The sequence below is a fragment of the Clarias gariepinus genome, chromosome 16, assembly GCF_024256425.1.
Source record: "Clarias gariepinus isolate MV-2021 ecotype Netherlands chromosome 16, CGAR_prim_01v2, whole genome shotgun sequence".
Classification (NCBI taxonomy): Eukaryota; Metazoa; Chordata; class Actinopteri; order Siluriformes; family Clariidae; genus Clarias; species Clarias gariepinus.
The window spans coordinates 1,480,001-1,492,297 of record NC_071115.1 but is presented as its reverse complement, the minus strand read 5'-3'; the positions used below and the strand labels follow the sequence as shown (position 1 = coordinate 1,492,297).

Below are 12,297 nucleotides of genomic sequence, written 5' to 3'. Positions count from 1 at the left end.
ATTTTGTGTTTAAATCACACAAAACACAGTTCATACAAATGTTAGACATTTTGAAAAAAAATCACAATAGAGTTTTAGAGTGTATTGTATAACATAGAAACTTTGAAGGGGTTTAAATACTTATGCCAGCACTGTAGTGTATATGCTTTTTTTTTTTTTTTAGATCATGCTGGATGTTTAAACAATGACTCAAATATTTGTTAAAATGAATTGTTTAATATGAAACATCTTAAATGGTAAATGTATTAAAAAGAGGGGAAGTTATTAAAATATACACATTTTTCATGAATGTTTATGATATCTGTGCGTAGTCACAAGACGTGGGTTTATTATAACATTTGAGTTGTCTCATGTCTGACACGCAGAGCTGAAAGGAAAGAGACACAGAAAAACAATAAAAGATTCTGCAATTAAACAAGAGACGTGAAGTGGAGCTGAAGACTTTTTAATCAAAGTAGAGTTCACATAAAGGATGCACATCATCTAAATATATATTTTTTTACATAAAATTTTATAAATTAATCTTTGGCAATTACTTATGGTTTCATGCAAGTGCCACAAGTCATGAAACAAAAAGCTAACTTTTACATGTCTGTCATATTTTTTGTGCCTTTTCAGTCGAATACTTTCTGAGATTATTATCAAGTACACTAGCGTACGCTAGCTGTGAATTATGGATCCAAACAATCTTAATAAAGGCAAGAAAGTTTAAAGGTATTAACGTCTTGACTTCAGTCAGAGTGAAAGTTTCAGATTAGCGTCATGATGTTCATAAAGAATTCATCAAACCTAAGGAAGCCCTTTGTTACAACCTAAACTCATGGCGTGCTAAGAGCTACAAAGCCAACTGTTATGACATGCTAACACAAATCAATCAGGAAAGAAGCATAACTTTTATTTTAAGAACAATCTATGTCACATGACCTGACAAAGTCTTATGGAAGAAATCGGTTGGTCGGATGTTCACCGTGATAGCCGAACTTCATAAACCTTGTACATGCTAGCATATGAACTGTATCGCGGACCTTTATGTCACCTCAGTGCCCGTTTCACCGCCTCATCACCTGAACATAAAAGCGACATCCTCATGCATAAAGGCACATTTCTTATTTACGTGTTATTTCCCAACTCTGAACAAATACATAATTCCTGCACAGCTTCTGTCTCAGCAAGCTTTTTAGCGTACTCAGAAAACACCAAATAGTACACATAAAATAAAAATATACACTGGCAGGAGCTTATGAAGCTCCAAACAAAGTCAGGACCCAAAAGGTAGAGTGTAGCTGGGTTTTAATACTGTTTTCAACACACCCTTTTAGACGTGCCTTCTTTAATTTGTCCATGATTGACACTGTCATCACATGAAGTGGTGTGTGGTAGGATTGGGGCGGGGTGTGGTTGGATGGGGCGGGGTCTGGTAGGATGAGACCGGGTGTGGTAGGATGGGGCGGGGTGTGGTATGATGGGGCGGGGTCTGGTAGGATGGGGCGGGGTCTGGTAGGATGGGGCGGGGTCTGGTAGGAAAGAATTATCTGTAACTATAGACGGTGGTGTTGTTGACAAGGGCATGTTGAAAGCAGTGGTGCGTGTGTGTCTGTGTGTGTGTGTGTGTGTGTGTGTGTGTGTGTGTGTGTGTATGTTCCACTGCAGTGGTAGCTGGCACTTTTGGACCTACACCGCCTCCACATAATTGGCTGGATAAAGACCCTCTTTGCCTCCATCCATCATTCCTCTACACCAACCCTGATCATCCTCTTCCTCAATCTTCATGAACTCCTCACCTTTAAACACACACAAGCAAATACACACACACACACACACACAACAGAATTAAATTTTTACCTTACTTACTGTTCTGGTTGGAGACATGATTCATCATTAGAGAAACTTCATTAGAAAAACATCACACACACACACACACACACACACACTTACCAGTTTTAAAGGACAGCTCATCTGGCTCCTGTCCAACATAATCATAAAGGGCTCGGACTCGGACTCCACCAATCATTACGCTAAGAGGGAGGACACACACACACACACACACACACACACACATTAGTCAGAGTAGGAGGAATAAAACTCTCAAGGATGTGCTGTTAAAGCTAAGTAACAGTAACTTCATCACATCGTACTTCCTTTGATTCTTTTCTTTAAACAGCGTGACACACACTGTGTTATTCCCTCCATATTTATAAAATGCCTTTTTTGTTTGGTTTGGTTGTTTGTTTTTTACTGTAAGCATAATCTGAGACACACCCTCTCTCCATCACCACGGCTTTCTGCTCCACAGCTTTCTTTCCCTTCTTGAGCTTCTTGTCCGGTTTCCATTCCTAACAGAGAGAAGGTTAGAAAGCGGATCAGAAGGTTTGTACAGATTTCCTGGTAGAAACTCAGCCAATGTCTGGTGATTTATTTAAAGATTTAAATAAGATTTATTTGTTTTTCAGCTCCACAGCTTCTCACACACACACACACACACACACACACACACACACACACACACACACACACACCATTCCGAATAAAAAAGTTAAACTTTTTAGAAATCAATCCTGTGCTGTGTCAAAAATAGACTTTTACTGAGCACTTGCACCATTTTTTTCTTTTTAAAACCTTCTAAAAATGTAGCTGGAGCGTAACACCAGGCGAGGCAGGGCTGCCAGATCACTGTAAAACATCCAGCACAATCACGTCTCCAAAAGAGCTGCACTTTCCCAAAAAAAGTTGGGCATTAGAAAAGAGAAATGCAGAGAAACATGCGTGGGAAACGAGTTCACGTGTTTCTTATTCATATTATCTGCCTTTTATCATCGCCTGGATGTTAATCCCTGTTCCCTTTATCAGTCCGTACAACAGATCTGACAGCAGATAAACTGACTGCACTCAGACTTTCTTTTTATTTGCTATATATTTTACATTATAGATTACGCACACACACAAACACACACACACACACACACAAACACACACACACACACACACACACTCTTGCCTTTACAGCCCCTCTACCACCCCCTCCTCCTCTCGGCTTCCCACAAAAACACACGCACACACACTCTGCCTTAAACAGAAACTGCTCTGTCGCAATTCTTTTCAAAGGTACAGGCTGATACAGGGTGGGAGAAGGAAAATGGATCTTTACCCTCTAATGAGACTTGATTTTGCTTTATACGCACGCACACACACGCGCGCTGTTACAAACACAAAATAAAATATGTTTCACACACACACACGTGGTCACAGTGTTATAGTAAACAGTACACGCGTGCACGGATGTTGATTATACCAGTAACAGACGCGCACTAAGACCCAGCAGGGGAGACGATTACCTACAATTCCGCAGCGCAAGAGAGAGAAAAACCGTTGGCTCAGTTGTGATTACGTGACACTCGGCGTATGTGTGATACATGATACTCGGTACTCGTAAACCAAGACAATGCTCGTTTTTCAAGTCAAAAATTATTAAAAATCTTCGCTCGTCTTGCGGAACACTTGTAAACCGTGTTACTCATAATCCGAGGTTCCACTGTGTGTGTGTGTATATATATAAACATATATAAACATATATAACATATATAAACATATATAACTCATGGTTCTTTTTTTTAATCCAAAATAATGTCATGGCTGTCTGTGGATATAAACGGATGAGGAGAATTTACACAGCAACATATGAAAACTAGAATACAGCACCGGTTACAAGATTAAACCCGATTTCATCAATTTCCTTAAAAAAAAAAAAAAAACCTTGTCGGTCGACAAGTGACCTTGTTAAAATCGACAATGCAAATGCAAATAGAACCGTGTTTTGATTTTTCTCCTGGCCGAGGTTTCAGAGTGTAAGGAGGAGGTAAAGATTTTTATTAGTGTTCAAACCGGTCTTATTCTGCCAAACTGGAACACTGAAAATGATAAACTATCAATTTACACAGAGCTGGTCCTGACCTTCCTGTTGCCCTCAGCAAAATCCCTTCTATCTGACCTGTGAGCAGTGTGAACGTTTAAACCGTTTGTTATTGGTGTTACAATGATGCCCGTCCCAAAAAAAAAGGGTAACATGAAGGGCATCCTGTGCACAATTGTGTGCAGATCGGATGGTCAAATGTAGCGACCCCCTGACAGAAGCAGGCCGAAAGACCAACAACAACAACATAGATAACAATACTATTATTTATTTTATCAATTTTATCAGCTGCATCAGGCCTGTTAGTCCACCCCCCCCCCTTTTTTTCCTACTATTGCAGCATTGCTTTAAGGTTATTCATTTATTGTTATACCAAAATGATTATAACTTTCAAAGACAGCATGATCCTAATGTGTTGTGTTTCAGGAGAAGGACATGTTAGGGTTCCTGCTGGGCGTGTAATGGTGAGTGAATATATGCTAAAAAATTTAAAAGCAAAGATATGGGTTAAATAATCACAAAGAACTAATGGACTTTTCATGCTGCGGAAACAAGTCCCTTAACAAAAATAGGAATTACCCTAACGCATCTCTTTGTACAACCACCTCCACCATGTTGCTCATATTGTTCCGCACCTCTGGAGTCAGCTAATGCACTTGGTGTAAAGGTTTGTGTAAACAGACCTTTCAGAGTGAAAAAAAATTGAAAGGAAATGTTGAAAGAATTAATTAACCAGACAACAGATCATTACCTGGAACTGAGGCCAGTCGGTGGGCATCCCCGGCCCGTGTGTGTTCTTCCACCAGCGCAGGTCCTCCTGGTCATTAATGGCCATCAGAGCATCATGAAGCTCGTTATACACAGCCTTCACGCTGTCAGACAGACAGAGAGAGAGACACCTGAAAATGTCCTACTTCTCCGCGAACAGGAAAAATCAAACAGCTACCAAAAAATTTATCTAAACCTCTCATTGTTGGTGACGTCAAGGTGTCTGTGGATGGACAAAAACGCCTGCTTGAGGAAGCTGATCCTCTTCCTCTCCTCCTCCTGTGATTGGTCAAAGATAGACTCCATTTCCTCCATATAACGCGGGGCGTAACGTGTCACTTCCTCCAGAACCTTCTCGTACCGAGCTCTCACCTGCACCAAGACACAGTGTGTGTTACCTGTTAGCAGAAAAACTAATGTAATAACTACAAGGGGTGTTCGAGTCAAAGCCAGACTTCTGATTGTACAGAATAACAGAACACAGTTCTGAGCACAAACACTCCCTTTATTTCTCTGTATAATCACCTACTGCAATAATTCACTTATGACGGTGTTTCACTAGTGCTTGGACACCGTCAAGGTAGAAAGTTTTCTCAGTACATAGGAGCCATGATCAGAACGGCTGCTTCATATCTGCAATGCCGGCCTCCCAGGAACTGCTTTAATGACCCAAACACATGGAAAAGGCTCGGAGCGAGGTTAGGACTGTATAGGAGGTGTGGCAATAACTCCCAGCCGGGTTTCTGTAATCATGCGTCTCTTTCACAAGTTGGCAAAGTGTTATCTGGCGATTGTTAAGGATCATACGCTAAATGTTCACGGGAACGACTGCAGTGGGCGTCGAACTACTTCGGCAGGAATCGTCATTCACGGACGTACGACCTTCTTTAAAATCTTTGCAAATTCGTTCAAATGCTTTACTGCGGCTAAGAGTCTCATCACCGTACTGTGCTTAAAGTCTTCAGTAAATGACTAAATCACTTTAACGCCTTGATTCACAAGTCCCAGTTTGACTTGAAGCCCTTTGTAGAAGAAAAGGGCTAAAAATGTGCAAATTAGAAGCCAGTTCTATCAGCACTAAACAGGTAGCTATTGTTGCCTCCTACTTTGGCCTTGTTCTGTAAGATTTAAACTCTCACATATTCAAGCAACATTTCGGACCTACTTTCTGAGTCTCCTGCTGTGCGTTCTCTCGCTCGTCCTGGATCTTCCTCTGTTTCTCAATGGCGATGTCGGGGTTTCCCTGAGCGTGAGTCTCCCGTTCCCGAGCCATGTGCTCCTTACGGCACGCTTTATGGAACGCCGCTTTCGCCTTCTCCAGCTGCACAGATGACGAGACAGTATACAGGACAGTGTTATTTAGCAATGTGAAATATTATTAATATGAACACTACTGATGGGAGATGGCCTACACCTCCTCAAGTACGAGAAATAAATAGCGTAGCATTCGCAACAACAGGCAAGTACTAAGGTGAGCTCCCTCAGAGGGGAGGGATGAGAGGTACTCATGCTTCAACATTAATACGGCTCTAAAAACCATTCATGGGCGTCTCTAAGCTCACGGGAGTGTATAGCGCTGTCCTCCGAGTGTGTTACTCCACCCCTAATGGTGCGTGAGCAAGCAGTTCGAAAAGATGGTCGGTGACATCACGTGGGTCGGAGGAATCACAGAGCTTAATGTGGGAGCCCCCTAGGGACTGGGAGGAATTGTACACTACTAAATTAGGGGGAAAAAATCCCCCCAAAAATAGTAAAATTAAACAAATAATAATAACACTACTAAAAAGTAAAAAAGTTTTATAAAAAATTCTAATTGAGTAGCTGATTATTACTTGTCTGCTTTTCCCAAGTCCTTATATGTGTAGCATCAAACTCCATGTACATGTAGGGTCGCATATACATGTACAACATGTATCCAATGTTGTAAACATTAAAGCACTTTTTGTAAGTCGCTCTGGATAAGAGCGTCTGCCAAATGCCTAAATGTAAATGTAAATGTAAATATACACTCACACAATTAACTACAGGCAATTTAGAAACACCAATCAGACCACAGCACATGTTTTTGGACTGTGTGATATACGATTTATATACATATTAAAATAATTGAAAGATTTACTTGATAATAAACCAGAACTTAATGTTTGTGTATTTTAACTTCAAAGCATGATTTAGGATTTATAACAATATTTAAAACAGTAACTGTTGAGAGATCTTCTAACCACCTTCTTGAGTCTCTTGGCCCAGGGTTTCTGAGCACGAGCGAATCCAGCCTCGAAGTCCTGTGACTCTTTGAAGCCGCCAAACATCTTCTTATGGAAAGTGTCCTTCTGCCACGCCCTGATCCGGTCGCCATCCTCGGAGACCAGAGAGCGGCAGATGGATGAGTGCAGAGTGGAAAGACGATCGGCGGAGGAGAGGAAACACTGCCACGCCCGTAACAGAGAGCCGTACAGAGGACCTGATCATAGAGAGAGAGAGAGAGAGAGAGAGTATCAGGAATACAGAGAGAGAAAGAGAGAGAGAGATTTAATTGGTAAAAACAGGGCCCATGTCAAGATGCTAGCCAGACTCGGAAATATTTATGTCTGATGCAAGGAGAAAAACACAACAGGACAAGGCTGAAATATTGTTGTTTTACTTTTTGTTTAGCATTTTGAGCAAACATGAAGGGCATCAAGACAGGAATGTAGAAACTATTTTTCAGCCTCGTCAATTAGGTTTCTGGGCCAAACACAGGCCTGGACATCACTATAAGAAATTGTACCATGGAATAGTAGTCACAGTAGTCTGGTGATACCTGTATCAGTGTGTATATAGAACCGTGACTGTACCATGATACTTATTTGCTGATATAGTACATGTATAGTATCACACTATTGTACACGGGTCTACCATGTGACATACTTTGGTACACGGAAAAGGGGCTATACTGTGGTCCATGGTGCTAGAATGGTACTCTGAAACATGTACCATATGCAGTACATGTACTGTCAAAAATATGTTATACACGATTATGTACCATAATGGAAATATTTATTATTCATGGTAATGTACTGTATGTTATATAAATTAAATACCATAGTGTATGTTGAGACTTTTAATATTATATACAATGTGCTAATACATATATTATATGGATCATTATGTACAAATTATTAGATAATTATAAGATATTACATTTACATTTACATTTAGGCATTTGGCAGACGCTTTTATCCAGAGCAACTTACAAAAAGTGCTTTGGAGTTTTCGTCACTGGATAAATACTTACACTGGATTACTAGGTCACTAACTAAGTGCCATCAGTCAAACACAGTTGGGAAGAGTTTTTTCTGTTTTTGTTGGGGTGGGGATTAGTCCAAGTATTGAAGAAACAGATATTAGATAGTCATAGATACTACTATACTATACTATACATAGGTACTATATATTATTAACATTTTGTATACCTGCTGTCACTGTGATATTCCCCAGGGTACTGTGTTACGCACTACAGCACTACTATGGTACCCACTGAAGAGCCACTGAACCTAACCTGGTATTCTGGTAGTCCTGTGGTGCCCACCATGGTAATGCCTGAAGTACAATACCAATACAATGGCACAAGAATGTCTGCACTACAGTTTATTATAAGGTAAAAAAAAAACCAATATAATTCATATCATAGTAAAAATGTATTATGGGTCACACTCTATCTATCCATCTAGTCACTGCTAATACTTTTTCTCTCTTTTAAAATTATGGTAAGCGAATTTGTGTGCAGATTAGATGCTCAATTCATCTGTAAATCTTTTCCTTAGACCAAAAGCATTTAGATCTGTGAATTAATGATAGCCGGTCGATTTATATAGATTTTTAGTTTTGATTTGACTCAATAGCATTTAAGCTTACTCAAGCAGCCAGATTTCTTACAGTTTTCATTTATTTCTTCTTTGTCTTTGGGCTGTTCCCTTTCAGGGGTCGCCACAGCGAATCATCTGCCTCCATCTAACCCTATCCTCTGCATCCTCTTCTCTCACACCAACTAACTTCATGTCCTCTCTCACTGCATCCATAAATCTCCTCTTTGGTCTTCCTCTAGACCTCCTGCCTGGCAGTTCCAACCTCAGCATCCTTCTACCGATATATTCACCATCTCTCCTCTGAACATGTCCAAACCACCTCAATCTGGCCTCTCTGACTTTATCTTCAAAACATCTAACATGGGTTGTTCCTGTGATGAACTCATTCTTGATCCTATCCATCTATGTCACTCCCAAAGAGAACCTCAACATCTTCAGCTCTGCTACCTCCAACTCTGCCTCCTGTCTTTTCTTCAGCGCCACTGTCTCTAAGCCGTAAAGCATCGCTGGTCTCACCACTGTCCTGTACACCTTTCCTTTCATTCTCGCTGATACTCTTTTATCGCCCAACACACCTGACACTTTTCTCCACCCATTCCAACCTGCCTGTACCCGCCTCTTCACCTCCTTTCCACACTCTCCGTTGCTCTGGACCGTTGACCTTAAGTACTTAAAGTCCTGCACCTTCTTTACCTCTACAGTTTTCATTTATTTAAAACTACTTAACATGAATAAAGTGTACAGTTGTGTTGTTGATTGTTTATTGCACATAACTGGTGCAATATTGTACTCCACACTGCAGTCCAGGCAATAGTGCATGAACTGCACATGAAGCTTAAACAATAATCACAAATAACAATTATATATCTGTTATAGATAGATAGATAGATAGATAGATAGATAGATAGATAGATAGATAGATAGATAGATATGTATAATAATTTGTCAATTTTTTACTATTCAATGCTTGTAAAAATAATTAAATAAGTATGAATTGACCAAACAAGAATAGATTGATTAAATCACATTATCAGTCTAATTGCACACCTCTGATGTCATCAAAAGTTATTTTATTTAATATAAATTTAATTGCAACTTTCCTTGTTTTTACTTGCACATTTTATGAGTGCTTGGAGATCTTCCTAGGAATGGAAATAAAACTTAGAGCCATTTGTATAACCCCTCACAACCCCCTTTATCATTACAGACTGGTTTTTAACACCCAGCTGTTTTTAACCCTTTCACTTCAGGGATTAGAATGATGAGCATGAGCCGTGCAGTACTCACTCGTGTCCACTAGGGGCTTCCATTTATTACTCCACTCGTTAAGCTGCTGAGCATAAAGCCTCTCTACGCGCGCCCGCTCCTGAAAACACGTCACAATGTCATTACACGCTTGGAAGGCGTCCTCCGTCCTCTTCACCGTCCGTTGGTAGTTTCCAGGCTGAGAGCGAGACAGAAAGAGAGAGAGGGACAGAAAGAGAGAGAGGTAGACATGTTGTTTATTCAGGCAGGGCAACACAGCAGCCTTATCCTGCTGAAGGTCCTGGCAGTGATGCTGGAACTGCAGCTTCGTGTCCAACGTGAAATAGTTGGAGAAAGACACATCGTGCACACAGAGAAAAAATCTGGAAGGTTCAACTCTGCTCTACTAAAAGCAAAATGCTGCAGCTGAAGCAAAAAGTGAGCAGAGTGGATGCATGGGCAGATTTCTGCAAAACTAAAACATTTTTGCAGGAAAAACTATTTATATCTATATAATCTCGAAATCTATATAAACAATATTCATCTTACCGCAGATGTCTTACTCTCAGCCATGATGTTTAATATTCTGACGTTGCTTGTTTGCTTTCGAACCTAAGCTACGAGGCTGATGCAGCCAACAAGTAATAAAAGTATCAGTCAAAATCATCTCAGTAATAATGAGGTTTGGCTGGCGGGGTCTTCTCTTTGGAAATAAACTAATGATGTAAGTTTTTAGCTGCATCGCTGCATGATTAATGTGTAGATTTAATGTTGAACTACAGTTTTACTTTTAATCTAAAAATCTATTTTAAATGTTACATTTTTATTCAGTTTTTTTGTTAAAACTGCTATACAAATAAAATGTAATTAATGATTCAGTGGGAGTGTTAAAGAGAGGACACTGAAGGTAACAAAGTTAAAAAGGCCATAGAGATGAAATCCGGAATCTGTAACACTGATGTGGGAGCACTGGGAAAGGAACACCAGTGGGACCGCGCGAGAGGAAACTGTTCCTTTAAGGAAGAAAAAGAAGCTTGAATGTGGGACAAAAAGGGACGAGCGAGAGACCAGGGAGCGTGTAATAACATTTCCACAGCTGACTTCCTGTTTGTTGATGTGGACTCTGGAACGTGCACGTCTTCATTCCTGCCGTCTATCTTTATCTGACGTGAATCTTATCTTCTAGCATGCTACCTGTTTTCCTTTTTCTCTCTTTCTCTCACTTTATCTGTCTGTCTCTCACACTTCCTTTCATCTCCTCTATTCCATGAGCTTACAGTTTGAAATCTTTCTCATCCACCCCGAGCCAGAAATGAGAGACGGAGGCTTCTAGGAAAATGTTTGAGACCTGATCTGAATTAGAATCAGTTTCCGTCTTTCAATAACAAGAGAAAAGTAGAGTAGGATAAAAAACAAAAAAGAAGTCAAAAACAAAACAAAAATTAAGTAATTTAATTATAAATAACAATAATTTATATTTACAAATTAGGGGGTCTACATCCTTACAAGATCAAATATATAAATGTATAATATATTATAAAACTACACTCATAATATATTAAGTACTAAAAAAGCAGTACTTTTTTGTCATATTCTGTTCTAATAACATTCTGACTTAAAATTTATCTCTCTATCTATCTCTCTATCTGGGGAAGTTTTATGTGAAGGTTTTTAAAACTGGAAATGCTGGAAAAAAGCATCACACTATGATGTCAATCAGTGTGATATCAATCAATATGATGTCACTCAATATAATGTCACACAGAAAGTAATTAACCACTTTTTGTCATAAGTTTAGGGCATCGTCACGGCTGACTTTTTATTAAAAAAAAGTCAGCCGTGTAAAAAAGTATTAAAAATCCTTCTGAAAGTTTGCATTCTCAATGTCCTGAGCTCACATTGGCCCAGTTTATTAGCGATCGTATAAATCCACTAGGAGGAGTATATCAAAATCCATTTGATGTATTTTGTAAATGTCCCAAAATAACTAACTTCCCATGGAGTAGAGCTCATGACATGCATAGCGAAAGTTGTTCAGCTCATTTAGATATAAATGTGTTCCGGGTTTCGCATCCATAAGTGCAATTGTGAACGAGCTATGCAGCAAAATCTCATGTAAGGGACCTCGAGTGAGCATAACATTATGAGCATGTTAAGACGGGCTAAACTGGCTGGTTGAATAAAAATAACTTTATGTCAGAATTTGCCAGGGGTATGAATAATTATAAATGGTCAAGCCGAAAATTATTCATACCCCAAATTAAACTTAAAATTACTTTTATCCAACCAGCAAGGTTTTTTTGGACTGGAAATGACACAGGCTTCTCCCAAACTCAACAGGTGAAAAACAGAAGCTCTCTGCTGTTGGTTTGAGGACAGTCATGGCTAAGACGAAGGAGCTCAGTGAGGACCTGCGGCCGCGCATTGTGGCTGCTCACAAGTCAGGAAAAGGCTATAAAACCATATTCAAATGTTTAGAAGTTCCAGTGTCTAGAGTGAAACGTATTATTAAAAAATACAACCGCGTTCCTC

At 39.7% G+C, this 12,297-nt stretch overlaps 1 protein-coding gene across 1 annotated transcript in view; it reads right to left on the bottom strand.

Annotated features, from left to right (window-relative positions):
• Positions 1–429: 429 nt before the first annotated feature.
• The window catches only part of si:ch211-51c14.1 (protein kinase C and casein kinase substrate in neurons protein 2), a 20,887-nt gene continuing 9,019 nt past the window's right edge, over positions 430–12,297 (bottom strand). Inside the window, exons 3-10 of the mRNA XM_053515298.1 lie at positions 9,808–9,964; positions 6,901–7,136; positions 5,841–5,996; positions 4,872–5,047; positions 4,659–4,779; positions 2,260–2,333; positions 1,936–2,015; positions 430–1,781 (exon numbers count right to left, since the gene is read on the bottom strand). Coding sequence (XP_053371273.1) covers positions 1,672–1,781; positions 1,936–2,015; positions 2,260–2,333; positions 4,659–4,779; positions 4,872–5,047; positions 5,841–5,996; positions 6,901–7,136; positions 9,808–9,964 — 1,110 coding nt within the window. The 3' untranslated portion in view covers positions 430–1,671. The remainder of the gene's footprint in view (positions 1,782–1,935; positions 2,016–2,259; positions 2,334–4,658; positions 4,780–4,871; positions 5,048–5,840; positions 5,997–6,900; positions 7,137–9,807; positions 9,965–12,297) is intronic.